Source organism: Anabas testudineus, chromosome 17 (genome assembly GCF_900324465.2).
Source record: "Anabas testudineus chromosome 17, fAnaTes1.2, whole genome shotgun sequence".
NCBI classification, from domain to species: Eukaryota; Metazoa; Chordata; class Actinopteri; order Anabantiformes; family Anabantidae; genus Anabas; species Anabas testudineus.
Window position 1 is genome coordinate 4,025,078 of NC_046626.1, and position 19,307 is coordinate 4,044,384.

A 19,307-nucleotide genomic window follows, 5' to 3' on the forward strand; every position below is an offset into this window, starting at 1 on the left:
AACTATCACATAACTACAACAAAAGCATGTAGAACAACTACAGAGAGACCCAAACTAACCACACAGACATGCTAAGAAACTAACAAAGAGAAGCAAAGTGATCACAAAGCGATGTGATGCAAAATGATTGTATTCATCCCAGTAGCAAAACTGACGTTTGTTGCTGTGATGTTGCCTTTGCACGCACACACCACACACATACGCACGGAATGAGTAGCTCGTTCATCTCAGCCTTTAAATCAGCTTTATACACATAGTTCATCAGACTCAAAGTTAGATCTAAGTAGTGTTTGTTATCAGTTAATTCCGGACAACTTGGTAAATATCATACAGTAATTAGCAGGATGAGCACCGTGTGACTGTGGGGTGAAAAGAGAACTTAAATCAAGTCAACTGTGGATGAAGTAGGGAGGACATCACATATCTGTAAGGTTGTCAGGTGCTCGTACAACAGTTGTTAGATTTGGTTGCACTTATAGACAGTCAGGCAACATATAACCTCTCAGCTTCTCTGCATTTTACACATTTGCTCACAGAGGATACTCATTAATTTCTCCTGTCGGATGGGAAGACTAATCAATGAAATGATTGCATAGAAAGCTTTGTACACAAGGGGGTCTCAAAGCCATGTTCTGTAGCTGCAGACCGCCACCCCAGTCAGACATAGGGGGATGAATTACTTTATTACCCGCTGGCTGGGTGGTTTGTGACAGAATATGCACAAAAATGTTTCATTATATTGCATGTTAGATATTGTTTTACATCTCTGTCGCTCTGTTGCCAGGCTGAAACTGTCGTACACCTATGAGCCCAGCAGTTCATTGGTGATCATGGAGTGGAACCACACTGAGCCACCAATTGGTGTCCGGATTGTTGATTACCTCATCAGCCAAGAGAAGGTGACGGAGCGCACCGACCACTCCAAAGTTGAGACAGGTACATGTGTCCAGGGCTGTCCACATCAAGAGTTTGACTACTAATGACAAACAAGACCCAACATGTGGAAAACTGTGAAAAAGGCTAATGTTGCCAGGCAACCAGTGATGACAGTTCATTTCTTCCACAAACTCCCAAAACATAGCTCTGCTCCCTGTGTTTCAGGGTTTTTGAACCAGCAAGATGCTCTGTTGATGTTTTGGATGTGCACCACTTTCAGACGGGCAGTGAGAAAGTCATCTGGCCACAGTTTGTGTGGGCAGCTGTGGGCCAGTGTTCATTATTTCTGCTGGCTCAAACATGAACCTGCCAATTTGTCAGCACCATGTGGGTTAGGGTTACTAAGGGTTAGGGTAACTAATTTGTTTTCTATCTAGTCTGCCACCTGCAGAAGGACGCCTGCTCCCGAGGTGTGAAACAAGGAATTTCAATTTACAGTTTTAAAACAATAGGTTACTACATGGTACAGTATCAGTATAGAGAAGGCTCAGGACATTTATACATTTTCATGTTTTGTCACAGTAGTGTTTTTAAGCAGTTTAAAAATCAACTGCAAAACAATAAATGAGCTGCAGAAAAACTAAATGTAAAGCCTAAATACGAAGCACTGATTAGTGCTTCGTAGAGTATATAGATGCAGTATACTTCTAAATATTTTACAATTTAAACTTCACCCCCATTTGTTATAGATGTATATCAATTGTAGTTTTTAAAATATCCACAAGATGGTGTACACTAGTAATAATAATACAGTATTTATATGCAGTATTAGTTTGTTGAATAGGGTGAATTCCTGCATATGTTGTTCGTGTTCAGCTGAAGGAGTGGCAGGTATTTCTTTGTTTTTTGTTAACAGCTGTTCTTCCTGTAAGCACTTTCAAATGATTTAATCTTTTTTACCACAGTGTAATCCACATGGATTAAGGGATATATTTGTTAAGATATGTTATCCTTCATGTTTTCACTAAAAGGAAGAACTCATATGAGCAGCCACAGGAGCTGCTGTGTCTTCCCTAACAATGAGTCCAGCTTATTTGGCGGGGACTATGTGAGTAGAAGTTGGCAAAACATGGGTGGTTTATTTTAGCTGTAATGACCAAATCCATAATGGAGGCTGGTACAATTCCCTGTGAGGACCAAAGTTTGTTGTAGCTTAATGGGAGAATAAACTATTTGTTACAACAGTGAGGATCATTAATCAATGCAGCAGATTCGGGAGGAAGGGCAGGAGAATGTTTTTCTTTATTAGTGCTATTATATTGAATGTGAGCTGTTGGTTCAGCAGCAATGTTCATTTTAGCTGCGATGGGGTTTTCTTTTTCTTAGAATAAAGTTGTAACATTCATTTATGTAAGACAGTATTTGAAAGCTCCAGCTGCAGACTCACTCACTCAGTGGTAACACATTACACATAATGGACAGAGACATACTTCTTTTGTATTGCAGGCACAGTATATTTCTCATGAAGTACATAATGAACCATGATCACGGGGCATTTTCTGTGCTTTCTGTGCAGCACACTTGATGGTGATGTGCATCTGTGTTTTGCTCATTAGACAGAAACAAAATCAATGTGTCATTTATCTGTGCCAGTAAACAAACTTTGTGGTATTAGTTATAAAATACCACTTGCTATAGTGATGTCATATTGGTAACAATTTGCTCTATCTTAAGCTACAACCACTCTATCAAGTTGTGTAATGGGATTTTATATGATCGTAGGGCAGCAGTTGTGTGTGTTGGAGGTAGCTGGCAGTGGTCCACATTCTGGAATGGAATAAATTGAATAGAGATGGAGAATTAAATACAGGTAATTATTTCTTAAGGGACGAAGCAGACATTTGTGGTGCAAAGTAGGCTATCAAAAAAATAATGATCACCAGCAATTGCTGCAGAGTTATCAGTTTCCCCCAAACGCTTTACCTATGATATAGGTCATTCACAGGTCATTTGATGTGTGCTGGAGGTTCTTAAGGACACATCAGCTAGAGGTTATTTTTCTAGCTCCACAAACCTGCCTTCTGTGTCACAGTTCCACAGTAGTCTTTGCAAAGGCAGCAAGACATACATCACACACACACATCACCATAGCATGATGATGGCCACAGGTTGTGTTGTTCTAATAATAACAGTGTATGATTATTTGTGTTGCTGGACATGTGCTTACCCTAATCCATGCACCCTGACAGTTGATGAACTTACTGGAGCTGGATTTACTTTCTTAGATGGTCGAGGACAAAATGTATTGCTATTTACAATATTACTGAAATAAACACATACCCATTATCTGTCAATGCTGAGGAGTTTATGAAAGACAAATGACCTACACTTTGTACCGCACCTGAACGCCACGTCTTTTGTTACTTTTTCATGTAAAGTCTTAAAACACAGTCTTATCGTGTGGAAATTAAACTAATATCAAACACACTTCAGTCACTCAGGCCATCATCAAAGTTACAGTAGAACAAACTAGCTACCTGGATAAATGACATGCTAAAACATTGATGTACTGAGAGACAACGCCTCCTCTATTCTTCCTTGGAAAGGCAACCGTTCTCTTGTGGAGCCAAGTTACATTTACCTACTTTGTATCTGTTTATGTACAAGTCTTTGGTTGAGTTGATGTACTTAGTACATGCTCTTAGTGCTAAAGTACAATTACTCAAGCATAAATGTAGTGAGGTAAAATGTACAGATGAGCAAATACACTCAGTTATTCACCACAGCTGCATCAATGCAGGTTAATTGTGTAGGTATTTGAGTAAAAACGAATTAAATTAGAAATATGCGTCATGCAAGTGCAGCATCAAGCTCAATTTTCAGACAGGACTGCGCCTCAAGATCACATTTTAAAGAAAGAAGAAACCACAGGCACATACTGGATCATGTCAGTTGATACTGTGCTTTAGTAATGTGCATTCGTGCATTTCCAAACAATATTACAAAAACCACAAACCAAAAAGACAAACTGAGTCCTTTGCAGCCAAAAAGGCTCAGTTTGTCCTGGGGCAGTTGTCTACTTTGCCAGAGTGATGATCCAGCTTTACTGGTAGTAAAAGCATTCATCTTTTCCTTGTGTTTCTTTATTTAAAGAAAGTGAACTGTCAGTGGGACCTCAGTGCTAATGTATACTGACTGCAGGGGGACCACTGGAACTGGAGCTTTCTGATGAGCAACAGTGAAATTTCACTTTAATGGCCAATATGACCTTTCAGTTTCTGTTTTAGTATGTTTTTTAACGTCCTCCTGCTCGTGCCGTTTCAGCAAATCGTCTGTGTCAGCTCACCATTACCATTGTGTTCCATAGCCTTACAAAACAAATGTTTGTCCCAACCCCTACTCTGTGCAGTCACGGCAATAAATAGAAGATGAAAACCGTGGCTGCTCACATATAATGAGCGTGACATTCTGTTGTTGAGAGATCATATTGGGACTGCTGCGCCTCTACATAATGTTTACTTAGATCTAAACGTTCAAACTAAGTTCTTATTGGCTCATTCATCCTGAGCCCAAGTCGTTCTTTTAGGCTTCCAAATAGTACTTTGGTACAAGGTCAAATATTTAATATTAGGAAAGAGTTCATCATGATTGTGAAAATTAAAAGAAAGACAATTTTTAAGTGACACAACAGGAACTGTCGCAATCCCAAGTCATTACTATGACAACATAGTGTCATTATTATCATTGTTATGCAGAGATACAGTAGATGAGACATTCTGACAAATAAGATGCCTCAAAAGTCTTAAAAACATGTGGTCAGGCAACATGTTGTAACCACTGTGGAACGTGGTCCAGTGTTTGCATGGAAATTAGCATTGGCACTGAGCACGAGAGACACAGAAGCAGTCAGTAGGGTTGTTACTTTTGTGCTGGGTTTTTCCAATTTACAGATTCTGTTTCTCTGTCTAAATAAGGCAATGCTTGTTTCCACTTCTTGCACTTCAGCCATCCTCATTAAAATTATGCAGATTACTTTCTTTTAGGAAAATGTACCACACAAGGATATGGCATACTGCGGAGAGTATGCTGTGATCTCGCTGGAGAAAAACACACCAAATGTGTCACAATAATGTCACACACACACCTTGTACTTGGGAGCAATAGTTAGAATAGGATGTTTGAATAATGATGAGGGGTTGTTCCTTGGACTGGAGTCATGGGCATTAGACTAGGTGGAGTGGGTCCATGAACATGTTATCTGTGTCTTGTGTTAGCAGAACCAATGTATTAGTAACAGAATCTGAACACAAATGTCTGAGGTCCAGAGAAACTTTTTAAACCCTGTTTAAAATAGGATCACACACGCAGACAACTAGTCACACTCAGATTCATACCTTTTTCTGACTAAATTTAGAGTCAGCAGTTGACCTAACAGCGTGTTTTTGTACCGTAGGACGAACAGGGAGACCATACCAACTCCACAGAGAAAAGCCTTCACAGGCTGACTTCGAGTCAAACCGGTGACTTTCTAGCTGTGAGACTGCAACACTTGCCACTCCACCACCATGCTGCCCACAGTTAAATGTCTGTTCTCTCTGGGATTTGACCCAGGGTCTCCTACATGACAGCACAGTGTTTGACCTATTGAGCCTATTGAGCTACACAGCTGTTTTAGGAAGAATTGTGCTCACCTCCATAACCCTAGAAGACAAGAACACAGGCTTCTACCCAAACACACAGCCAAAGACAGATTTATTTTCTGTTGTTATGTTGAATTTATAGTTCATGGTATTCTGCATGAATAAGAAAATAGACTAATCTTAACTTAATCTGCACTGAAGCAACAACAACATTTCTAGCAGAGCGGACAGTAAAGGTACAAATCAATTAATCCAAAATAAACTCAAAGCACCAAAGCCCCTACAGTAATAGTACTCCACCCTTTGGGAATATAATTATTGATGAATTAATGTGTTAACATCGGTCGGTAAAGGTGGAGCTGGTTGTAACCACTTTAGGTACTAATAGGTGGTTAATCGATAATAATTAGAAAATAATTTATTAATGTCTTACATTCAGTTTCCAATGTCTAAAGCATCTAAATGAACAGAACATGTTTCATCTTTAAGGAAATCCTTAATACTAACAAGTCTTATGTGAGAGATTAGCATTTGGTCTAACACTTAGATGCAGCACACTGATGTTGGCAATGAGTCCAATCCACTGTGCACTGCAAGTAAGGACCTTTACATCTGTTTAACACTGCTAAAAGTAAAAAAAAAGAGGATCTGTTCTGACTTTGTGACCATGGCAGAGACATGTGTGCTCTATTGGTTTTAGTGTGCAGTACATAGACGTTTTTCTAATGAGAAATAACCTTTTATATGTACAGCATCAACATATATTATTGGGTAATAATACCTCCATCTAGGATTTTATAAAAAACGAATTATTTCTTTACTATAACTACTAAAAAAATGTATGGTTTTATTTCTATGTGTTGATTAAAATATTGACAAATAGAAATAGACAGTGTCTCTATCTGGTACCTGGTTTATTGTTATTATATTATGTAACTATTTTTCACTGGGGGCAAATTGCACTTTATCATATCACTTTTACATGAGCAAACTGATATTGTTACTTTAGTCATTATTTCAACCCAAACCACAGTCTTTTCTTAAACCTGGCCAAGTTATTTTTGGATTGAAAGTGGAGTAGGAGCCTACCAACCCACATCTACAGTATGGCCCAATAACTGATACTGGTCACTGAAGGGCATGATAACATTTGAAGAAGTGTAGAAAAGCAAAATTGCAATTTCACTACAAGCCCACTTCTAAAATATTTGGCATAGTGTGTAAAATTTAAATAAAAAACTTAATAGAATTATTTAGAAGTATAATACATTTGCAAATAATTCAGAGCCTCTAGTTGTTACATAATAGAACAAATGCTGTTTATTGGTCTTGTACCTTGCGCACAGTAATTATTTGAGATTCTCAATTTCAGCGTTCAATATGTTGTCTTTATATTAAGTTAAACAAGGTAGATTTTTTAAAGCTGCACTACTGTCTTTGTGCTCACTTTGGAAGGTTTGACACTTAATGCTGCTTTGGATCTCTAAATACAGTATATGGAAGTGTTTTAGAGCTGTTTGTAGAGTTACAGTAGTTGTGATTGGCTTTATCAAGAACCTGTGGCCTGCAGCTATTTATGCAAAAACATTGCATAAAAAGCTGTAGGGTATCTAAACACTTTGACCCACTGGAAAACACTCATTAAATCTCAAGACGAAAACACAAAACTTTCTCCTAAAGGGCAACAAACAAGTGCTGCGCCCAGAGAACGCCACACTCCCAAATTCACGTGAACCCTATCACCTCCACACCCACCACACACCAAGCAGATAACATATAGGTCAGAGGATTACAAAGTTTACTGAGATCGCATTCCATAACTTCTGGGTGCTGAAGTTGTCAAAACTTTTAACAGCTCCTTCACACTGCCATTTGGACTCTCCAGTGTGTGAAATTGCCCAGTGCAGCTCTAATTACACTGAGAGAAAGTTATCCAGCTCTGGTTGCTGTGGTCCAGCTGCATTAAAAGATAGAGAACACACACATAATGCAAGAGAGGTCGATATGGGCTCGCCACCTACAGTATGCATGATGCAGGAGAGAGCGCACTCCATCTTTAGCAGATGATTGATTGCTTTGAAGAGCAAACCCCGCTGTTAGCACGCAGGCAGAGGTGACTGGGAATGGATGTCATGCTGAGGTATAAGGGCACAAGAGGTAAAGTGAGGGGAGAATAGGACCACCAAGAAGAAGAGAGGAGTGAGGGATGGAAAGAAGGAAATGGAGAGAAAGAAGCGGAGTAGAAAAAAAAAGATGGAAAGATCTGGAAAGCTAAACATTCGGTGTGGTTTTGATTTCAGCTGTCAGTCTTCTGTCATCTCAGAGAATAAGTCTAACATGAACTGATGTACAGTTCTCCCCAGATCAACCCTTGGCTAGCTGTCTTGTTTTGTTTCTCCTTCTCCACTCCTTCATCTTTCCTCTCTCTGTTCCTTCCATCATCATCTCTCTCTCTAGGCCTCTTATCTCCCCTCGCTTAAACTTTTTTCTTCTTCCCTTCCTTCCCTTACTTCCCTGTCCTTCTATGGCCTCTTCTCTCTCTTTTTTTCCTATTTCTTGTTTTCGTCGATCCTATCTTTTTATCAACTTCACCATCCTTCGGTTTTCTGTCATTCAAAAGGAATTTACTTGATGTACAATCTAAAGAATATAGAAGTCAGTACACATTCAAAATATTTTCAGGCAGCCGTGTCTTTTCAAAGGATTTGCTTAATGATTTTCTATATTTTTGTTTCTGTTAACAAATCCCAAAAACAGGTTAAAATGAATGTGCTTTCTGAAGACAATAAATGTGACAGGTGCGTGCTATACACCTCAATCAACAACCTCTGAGGAGTAATTCCTGCAGTGAGAGGCCATAAGGTTTCCACCCCCTGCTTCCTGGCCATATATCGAAGGACAAAACACTGAACTCACAAGTACAGTAGTAGAGCCTTGAATGGCAGTTATGCAGCTGTTCACAACAATAATTTTCCCATAGGACCAATAAAGTATTTAAAAATAATAACAACGCAACATACTGGCTTTGGACTGAGGTTTCTGACACTTAGTGTCTTGGATGGAATAGCACAAGTAGCCTGTGATGGATTCATTGAAGCATACTTGTACTCACTTGAAGTCAGTCAGAGACATGCTGAGAGCGAGAGACTGAAGGACACAGCTAAACATTATCATGTCAACTGCTAGCAAGGCACTGAGCACCCCACACAGAGGTGCAGCATGGGTGACTAGTGGTGCAGCTGGGGATCAGTGCACAGCAAACTCAAGTCAGAAAACATAGATGCTACAATGAAGAGTACAATGTGGAGCAGACACTGTAGAAGCTAAATGGAAGAGGCCACATTTGTGCAGCAAATTGGCAATAAATGCCTTACAACAGAGATGACCTACACTCTATAGTGGATACACGACACTACAGAGTGACGAAAAGACTATTTATAGTAGTTGTGTCTTGGTTTCCAAACCATTATACCCCTGATTGACAATATCAAATATGTAAAAAAATCAAATCATCAGCCGTATTCTAGTTTTCTACACAAAGCTTAGCACGAGTTCTAAAGCCATTCAAGTAGTTTTTTATTGAAATGTCTAATGACATAACATAATGGTAAAATTCCTAGTTCCTAGGTGCAGACAGTATCATGCAAGGGACATTATCCTTTACAGGATAATAAATCAGAAGTCCTGATTGATGTAGTGCTGTATCTTTGCAGCATCTGATACTTTGACAGACATTGATGTAAGGTGTAATATAGCAATATAGATCAAAGGTAAATCATGATCCTGTAGGACCTCTTTATATTTACAGGTGTACAACATATCATTGGGAGATATTTGAATAAACACAGGTCTTTTCGGCTACCTAAGATGAATGAATCTACTGTTTTAGTGCTTTTTCTGACACTCAACCTTTTCTCTTAAAACATAGATACTAAAAAGAGCATGCTGCTGTTAAATTAGGTCCAAATGTGGAATTCTGAAAGGCAATGGATGAGGAGATAAATGTTGTACTACATCCAGACATTTTGTTTTTATATATTTTCTTCCACTTACCTCTCTGTCTATCGTTCCCTGTTTCTCCACCACCCAAAAAGGCTGATGGTGGTCAGTGGTAAAGTGGTAGGGAAAGAGGAAAATTAAAGTGGTGCCAGTGCTATTAAGTGTTTGACGGAACTTCAACATTTGAAATATCATTTCTTCCCTGAATTGCATGATAAATTCCAGAAGGACAGTGAAAACAGAGCATCCATTTACGGGAAAGATCTGAACAGACACCACTGATCATCTGTGGAAGAAACAAAAGAATACAGAAAAAAAAAGACCAAATTTCTGCTTTCTCTGAAGGCTCATGAGAAACAGATGTCTGCACATTCTGCTTTCTAGAAAAACATTATTAAAGCTGCATTGTTTATACACAGCGTATAGTCATTGACAGCTGCACGGTTGCATTTGTATATTTCGTTTCTTGTTTGTGGTTATGTTATGTTAGATAAATCTACATACAGTACACACAGCTGATGATTACAGCATCCAGTTCTTGGTTAGGTCTGGAGCTGACAACAGCTTGTTTGTGCAGTAATCTCTCCTTTAACAAGCTTCAGGCACACAAGGTGAGATCATGGTGTAAGTGCACACATACACACAAACATGTGCAGAGTCCCAAGCAGATGTGTGGAAGCGTCATGATAGGTCTGCTTTAAGTCAGGGCACCACTCGGCTGGACCAGTCTCGCTGTGGAAACAAACATCCCCTAAGCTGTGAGCAATACAATGATGTAACAGGCTTTGATCACCCAGCGAGGGCAAGGTTTGCTTAAGGGTCAGTGGAACACAAATGCAATCAATAAACACATTACTCACCAATCTCCATCACATATTGACTGAAACATGTGTCTACAAACTTAAACTAGACTGAGCATCCTTTTAGCATCAGTCACATCCTCGTAGCTGCCACTGCATGACCCTTCCCACCTGCTTTCTCTTTACTGCAGTGAGCACAGCACTATGTCATCTTGACCAAGCGGAAGTCGACAACTTAATTATTTGTAGCTGGATATAAAATAAACAGCTTTATTGCAAACATGTTAAGTGTAACTGCTACACATCAGGGACATTTCACTGCCACCACCTATCTGGCCACTTTTCCCTGATTTTCTGTGTCTAGGTTGCAGAGAGAGTAACGCCACCTGCCAAATCCTGAGAATGAGCCTTAAGGTTGTGATTATAACGTGAAGGACATAACGGTTTCAAGATAAACTTGATACAATACTGGTAGAACTCTCTTTCAACCCAGCAATAGTAGCATGTCCTCAGATTTGGGCGTGCTGAACCTTCCAACCACTGCAAGTCCCAAACTTCCAAAACCGCAGGTAAAGTTTCTACTGGAGCAGGATTTTTGAATCTTGTGAACCAATGCCCATCTTATCTTCACTGTACATCAGGGGTAATCAAGTCAGGCAGCATTTCCAATAATCTGATCCAATTTACCGCAGGTGGTCGTAGGTCAACGGTTCTGCAATTCTCTTTACTTGACTGTTAAAGATTGACAATTTAGATTTAGTGTTATGATACGCAAAGTTCATCATCAGTCTTTGGCATGGTAATCGGCTTACACACACATTTATGAAATATCTAGTCCATGACTTGTACAATAACAAAATACCAATTGATTTTAAGATCCCAATCACTCTGGGTTTCTCCGTTTTTTTGCCAACATGAGCATTGATGTCTCCCTGTGAAGTCTCAAGTTGGAGCAGCTTGCACCAAGGGATTCCAAGAAGGCTGAACCTTTGTGAAATCTTCTTCAATACTTAAACAGATGTGAGTCAGTGCTTTCCTTTCTGAAATAGGCAGACATCAGTATATCACATAGAGATGCAGTGGCTTAAATGAGAGGCTAGTGAGCATTCTCACACCAATCAGTGCTTTTTTCCTTGGACAAATTCAGAAATTGAGAGATTTCCATCCAAATTTAAGTCTACCCAACTATATTATGTTAGAAGTGAACATACATCTTTAGCAAAACCATCTTCAAATACCAATCACAGGATTTTTCTTAGGAGCCATCACCAAGTGCTAATTTGCCTCTACTGGGGGTTAGTGCACCTTGACATCAGAATGCTGCAGAAAGCTTGTAATGACTTCACAGTATATCACTGATACAAACATTTAGTGCTGATTTTAAAAGCAGGTTTTTGAGCTTACTTTACTGCTTTCCTATTGTCCTATTTAGAGAGTGGTTAGCACTCTTGCCTCACAGCTAGAATGTAATGGGTTTGAACCTGCCAGCCAGCTGTGGCTTTTCTGTGTAGAGTCAATCGGTGAGTTTAATGGTTAGAGTGTGAATGGTTGTCTGTCTCTATGATAGACGGGTAGTTTGTCCAGGGTGTACCCTGCCACTCACGCAGTGACAACTAAGATTGCCCTTGTAGCCAAGTATTCCCCGCAGAGCAAGACAGATACAACAGGGGCCCAGCCATGACAACCCTGTTAAGAGAAAAAGTGGTTTAGGTAAAATATGGCAGGATTGAGTAAAACATGTTAAGGCTGAAATACCTTACAGAGGAGCTCAATTTCTCCATGAGGTGAAAAAAAAAAAAGATTCATTTGCGAGGAATGTATTACCGCCAGTGTCTCACTTTGGCTGCTGGGAATCCGAATGAGCGAATGACCTAATACTTACAAAAACACGTACACTCATGCAATGCTTTTTTAGTGGCTATTTCTTCTATTGGTTATTGTTAATTTTAGGTTATTCAGACTCACACTTTCCTTAGAGTTAGGTCTAAAAGATAAGGACAGTCAGCTGATGAGATATTTTATATTTTATAATTGACAGGGCATTACTAAAAATCTTTATTATATTTAAGTATATAAGTAAAGTATTGAAACTATGGTGGCCGGTGTCACTTACTGTAGCTCAGTGTCTGTTAAGTCAGCAATTTCTGATGGTGGCTTTGAACTGCTATATGTAAAAGGATATTTTGGCTGAAACTTCTATTGAAGAGCAGATAGGCCTCTTTGGATATCATCATGAAGAAGATAAATGTTCCTTATGTCAGAGGCTAAGTCCCTCTTGCCATGGCCATGGAATTAATGAAAAATACTTACTGCAGAGTAACAGAATTGCGGTACTGTCTGATTCATCTTGGGCCCTGCTTGCTGCTCGCGCTCCATGTGGATCTGTTATTCCTCTTCTGAATACCACACATAACTCTCTCTGTTGCCCTGTGCAAAACACCACTTACAGTATGCGCATATGAACAGCAGAGAGCACTGTGCTTGTACTCTGCTTGTATGCTCTGAAACACGAGGCCTTTCATTGCATTTGCCTAAAGCGTTGGAATGGGTAAACTGATTCAAGCAAATGACCTGACTGAGTTGATTGCTTAGGTTTGGCCACTCAAGGTTGCCATGACAACTTGACTTCACAAGCAATTTCGAACTCTGAATCCAGACTGAAGCTGAATGAAGCCACTTTATATAGATGTTGGTGCTGCAATACAAACTAGGTGTTTAAGTAGTGTGTGAGAACAGTGAACCACTGTACATGGAGCCCTTTCTGTTGCTGGATCTGATGTCCAGAGAGCTTAGAATGATCTCCATCCAAAGGACAGCGTAGGAGGATTTGGGTGTGAAAAGAAAAGAAAGAAGGATGCAAAGGAAGCAAACTAACCATTATACAGACTGTATAGTTTGGTTAATTCATCACTGCCCATAGAACTAGTTTTCCTTTTATCGGCGCAGATGAAAGGACAGCCGCTGTCCACCTTGTTCTTCACTGTCTAATAGGAGAAATACAACCAAAGCTAGCCATCAAATTGACAGACAAAGAAAAACAGGCACTGTTTTTGAAGCATTGGCAAAACTATAAAGTTATCGGCCTTGATGAGTCTTTTTAGGTTTAGTTCACAAGTTCATAGAAACCTGCAAAATCTGTGTGCTTTGAATGTTCCCCTTGGGGAGATTGTGCTTTACTAAGCACGCAAAGAAAAGAAAAATTGGAGCAAGTTGGTGTGAACTGACACGCTTGTAGAAATAGAAGCTTCTCGGTTGCGTGAGACTGAACGACTGACGAACCGCTTAAGCGCTCCAGAAGCACTTAACAACGCTGTCAGCGTGAACTGAGCATTGAGACAAATTGAGTGGGAGAATGACAGATAAAGAAAAAGTGAGAGGGGAAGGCAGAGCTGTCGAAGCCAAATGTTGACTTTCCCCATAAAAAGCATTAATACGTGGGCCTGCAGGCTCTGTGTAACTGTTTTTACCTGTAGGCTACAGTTGTTTACAAGGTATGACAGGCATGCAGCCTTTAGCCTCGACTCTAGGTAATTGACTGTTGTATCCCACTTTGTCCAAGGTGTTTCATTCTTTTATTGACGTATTTGGCTATATTTACAGTTGCCGTGCAAAGCTCTTTCACAGCAACTGTTATCAATTTGGTCAGATGCACTTCCATCAAATTATAAAACAATTTTTCGCCCTTGTGAAGATTTAATGTTCTATGAATTATGCTGCTGTGACGCAAATGGCAGCTCAGCAGTAAGCATATCAAACCAAACTGGGAGAAAGTGCATGCAGACAGGAGGGCTGTTCCTCCTTGTCTTTCACGCAAGGATGTTTTGTTAAAACAACACCGTGAGGCCATCCCAGCCTCATCTTCCTTATCTTATTATTTCTAAATCTTCTTTTCAACAAGTACCCGACAACATTCAAAGGGATGTTGTTCTTCGGAGATTAAGAACAATCTCCATTGTGTGGCCAATCACCATGGCCCAGTAGTGGTTGTGCCAAGAAACAACAGTGAAGGGTTTGTCCTGATATGTTGTTGTTGTGTTGCTGGTGTCTTTGGCGTTTTATTCAATGGAAAGGTAGACAACCAAGTCCAGATGTTTTTTGCTAAAGCTTTTGCTGCCAATTGTGTATGTGTGTGTAGCTGCCAATTACAGCTTGTTACAAGGAAGCTGTCTGCTTTAACACAAGTGGATGAATTCCCAGGCAGCCCATAGTGAAACCTGTTACAGAATGGAGAAAGGAAAACATTTAAGTTGAAGTGGTCAAACTTATGGGCAACTTTTAAGTACAGCCTGCTGTCATCAGTTCACTTGTGCAGGCCTGGACCTTCAGTCCGTGTGTGTGTGTGTGTGTGTGTGTGGGTGTCACTGTAAACTTCCCGTTTGGCTCTCTGTCTCTCCTTGCCTCACTGTTGTTTTTTCTCTTTCCCACTCTACTCTCACTTTATCAGCTCTGTGACACACTATGTACTTCTTGAAACCTGACTTCTGTTTCATTGTAAGACATGGTGCTGTTAGCAGCTAAACTATTTTTATGGTTGGGTTTAGACACTCGCAGCACTAGCACTGGGTTAAGGTCAGGTAATGACTGTGAACTGGCTTAATAGAGTCACTTCATACACAACATGGGTATCTAAAGTTAAACCAAAACACAATCTTACTCTAGCCCTCAACCTCACATGGACGTCTGGATTAAACTAGTGTCGGTCCTGCACAGTATATGCCCCACCACCTCCTTGCAAATCCCATTAATGAATGTAGGAATTTATTCATTCAAACAACAACACAAACTCTGGGAAGCAATCCTTAGCAAAATTATGAGGTGTGTTATCTCATTGTGGAATTCACAACAGCTATTTGCATGCTATAAAAGGCCTGACATCACCGAAAAACATTCATGAATAGACATAGGCCCATATAAGAAGCGAGTGGCACCATCATTTAAGTGCGAGCCCCTGTATTCCCATATAGAGCTATCTGATGTCTGATGTCCAATAGACATTAAGATTCCAAAGTAAAAATATTATCATCTTTAAAGCACCTGTCCTTTTCATTAAGGAGCAGAGAAAAACAACAGTGGATTTGCTGGAAGTGTGTACACACACACACACATACACACACACACACACACATACACACACACACACACACACACACTAAAGGTCCAGGCCTGCACAACTGAAATGATGACAGCAGGCTGCACTTCAAAAGGTGAGGCATCCCATAACTCACAACAGTGTCCTGGCAATTCTTGATTTTTCCAACCAATCATACTTAAAGAATGCGGAGAGTAAACAACTCCAGCTGAATGACAAGTCCCTCAGAGCTGTGTCTCTCTCCTAATCCTAGCCCTCTAAAATTGGATCTCCATAATGTTCTGTCGTAGATCAGACTTGGATTTACTTAACCTCACACAGGATAAACCCATTATGTTTGTAAAGATGGTTAAACCGTTTAAAACCTATTGTGTTACCTGTTCTCATGTTTAGCACAGTGTCATCAGCGTCCACTGAATTAGCAAATAAAGCACTTGATATATATTTTTATATATATTTTAAGAGAGTTTAACTATTCATTTCTGTCTTTTTAAATGTTAGTCATTGATCAAAGATTTCAAATTGTTAGTCATTGACCAAAGATTTCACAATTTGATAAAACCAACTTTTCTAAGTTCTGTGAAAACTTTACAGATATAAAAAATGAATAGATGATTGATTAAATGATTATTAAATCAGCTGTATCAAAACAGTTTTTGCTCTTCTTTACCATTGTTTGTTCATGGTATTTCTATATCAAAGTCCCTGTTTTTTGTATATGTTCAATGGCTAGTTAACCAGACATGCTAATATTTGCAGGTTATGCATGAAAGCTGAATTTTTATGGATGGTTCATTTTATTTGCGCCCCCTTTTTTGGGGAGAGTGCTTGAACAAAGCCAAGCAAATCTCTGCCTATAGCCATAAATTTAAAAAGAAAAAAAAGATCCAATTTTATTGCAATACCATACTTTAAGTTTCACATTTACAGTAGACCTATTTCCCCAGGAATTACTGCATCAAGCTAGAATTTCCTGTTGCAGGCAGATTTACCAATTTTGCTAAATAGACAGATTTACAGCCCTTCCCAACTGATCTTTTTAAAGTCTACCAAAGTCATCCTAGGAAAGGCCGGCTGGCCTGCACTGTAGAGATGAAATACAGGATCAAGTTCCTCAGAGGTGGGGAGCGCAGACCGTTACTCCTGCTAAAAGAAAATACATTTCAATATGTCTTGTCAACAGATCCAGTTGTCAATTCCAAGATGCCATAAATCATCAAACCTTATTTTTCCTCTTTTGATTTAAAATGCTGCTTTTTTGCAACCACCTGCAGTCGTGTTTTTTTTGTTGTTGTTGTTTTTTTTTATCTAACTAAACGTTGCACAGTCCTAGTTCATGCTAGAATGAAAAATAGCTTTTCTTTATGTACTGTGTCTCGCAGTAAATCAACACTGTTCTTGCTCTGTTAAAATTGTTGTATGGCATTCTTGGGGAGGGTTATGCAACCACCTAGATAATCGGGATCATATTAACCTTGTAGGGGGCCAGGTTGCAACCTGACTAAAGTTTCACAACAATGAAACACTTCAAGTATTAAATCGAGCTATTTAAATGAAATAATCAGGTGATAACAACATGTAGAAATCCAAAAGGTCAGAATTCTTGCATGCTGTTTTCAAGTCCATAGTAACCATCACAAGCTGGTAAGTCAGCAGCCATCAAGGATAAAGGCTTTCATATTTTTAGCTGTCTGTCAACAATCAACAAATTAGAGACACATTTTGTTTCCATGTATTTTTTATTCCCATGTGGTTGAGTAATGTCTATAAATGCCATGGCAGGACATAGTGTTATGCGTACATGATGTTATGCGTCTGGTTTGACTGAGATATTTGTTATACTCAAACAAGGTGTACTTTCTGTTCTTTTGGCCAGCAGGCCACCCACATCAAGCACTCCCCTCATCATGACAACGCACAAGCTGGGTTCCTCAAACTGTTTATAATGGGCTGTTTACTGCTGTTCTCCTGCAGGTGGTTTACGGGTTATAGATGAGATTGACAGGAAAGATTGGACAGATAAAGAGTGGATGGCAGAGCTTGAACCCACAGAGTAATAGCGTTATGTGTCAGTCCACCACAGAATAAGGTGATCCAAAGTTGCTAAGGTATTTTCATGTTTTTGAGAGACCCATATCTACATCAGTGCTGTGTTTAAAAGGGTTCATGCAGAGTCCGTTTTGAGCCGGTTTCCTTCACCTTCTGCACAACTTTACAGCGTGAGAAATGTGATTTGGGAGTGATTGCAGACGGGGAGGTGTACGTGTGAGAATGGATCATCAATCTGTACTTGGCGAACAATTTTCTAATCACAGTCCGTTTGACACTGCCAAAGGCAAAATACATGCCTTGACATCAGTGATTGAGGTGAGGCCAAATATGTAATATGGTTCAAGAGAGCAAAATAACGGATGTCCTGGGTGGAATTTCCAAAGGAAAATTCCTGCTTAACTTTAATTAAGTTCTTAGGATTGTAGTTTTGACAGCATCGACAGCATGGTTGAGTTTGAAGTCAGCAAATTGCCGAGATCTGGGAAAACATAAACTTTACTACACGAAGGTCCGAAAGAGCAAAAAACAAGAGGCGGCAGATGATGGACAGGTTGTAAACAAGCCAACAATTCATCCAGAATTTCTAGGCCAATTTACGTGGAGGTAAAACTGTCAACAAGTGCACCTTGTTTTTGTGTTTTTAAAATTACATGATTTCGCACAGAACTGTGTGCCTACATCGAACACATAATACTATAGGTCAAAGTTGAGATCCAAGGCCAGCATGACTGTGATTGATCTTCACGACAGATAGTCTGGGTTGTATTTTGACTGTTCGCTTCTGTTTTCTCTGCTACACAAGTTATAACATACCTCAACATTCTCATGTGAGCAACCCCTTGAATTCAGGGTGAAGTTAGCAAAACAAAAAATACAAAATCATAACTTTCTTTAGTTTTGTCCTGTTACAAAGTTCACATTGTAATTGTACTTCTATCCAGTTGTCACACATTGTATTCAGTATGTTAATGATTACTGATGCATTCCGTTTTGTTTGAGCAGCGGGTTTAAGCGATCAGCCATAACACTACGCTGAAGATTTAGGGTCGATTTCCTCCCAGTGGTTGCATCTAGCTGCAGAATCAGACATCACATTACAGTGAGACATAATGTGTAAGTGAGCTTAGGAATTGCCTTGCCCTTGCTTCTTGTGCTGTTTAATTCTATTTTCCAACCACAAAAAGATTAAATTTGTGGCCTGAATGGTTAATAAAATGAGCAAACATCCTGCCTTCGGCACATTTACCCAGTTTTCATTAATGTCTTTACACATACTTTAGTTTGCCTCATAAAGGTCTGCACTAAGAGACAGCTGTAGTAAACACGAGCAGTGGTTAATATTCACAAATATTGGGATGCTCCGACACACTGTTAGCTGCATATGAGGATTGATGTTTCCCATCTAGAGCTCAACTTGCTCAGATATTGAGAGAATTACTTAACATATTTCCCAGCTGTGTTGTGTGTGAGTTTTCAAACAGCTTCCTTTTTATATGCCCCCCTTACACGCTAGACAGATATTCCAAACAGCTTTGCAATTAATATGCTAAGTGGTGCAAAGCCTCACAATGTCACTTTTCATTTACATCTCCAGCACTGTTTATATCTTTCACCCGTGTGTCAGTCTCAGCGCTGGGTAAACACCTCTCTCTGACAGCTGCTATGCACTTTTTTTCTCCTCGGGCTTACTATCCGCAACTCTGTGGCACTTGGCCTGCTGTTCACCAGCTGGTGACACATGCCGAGGGTTGACAGGGAAGACGTAGGTGCCCCACCTTCCACATCACTCACACACACACACACATACTGTATGTAGAGGCAAGACTCTTGTGGAAGAAAGGCACAGGTGGC

The 19,307-nt window shown here is 39.7% G+C and overlaps 1 protein-coding gene across 6 annotated transcripts in view; it reads left to right on the forward strand.

Moving 5' to 3' along the window:
- Window positions 1-19,307, forward strand: part of astn1 (astrotactin 1) — a 335,466-nt gene that overhangs the window by 295,896 nt on the left and 20,263 nt on the right. For all 6 annotated transcript variants that reach the window (XM_026373631.1, XM_026373633.1, XM_026373635.1 and 3 more), the window contains one exon: window positions 785-936. In XM_026373631.1, the coding sequence (XP_026229416.1) occupies window positions 785-936 (152 nt within the window). The remainder of the gene's footprint in view (window positions 1-784; window positions 937-19,307) is intronic.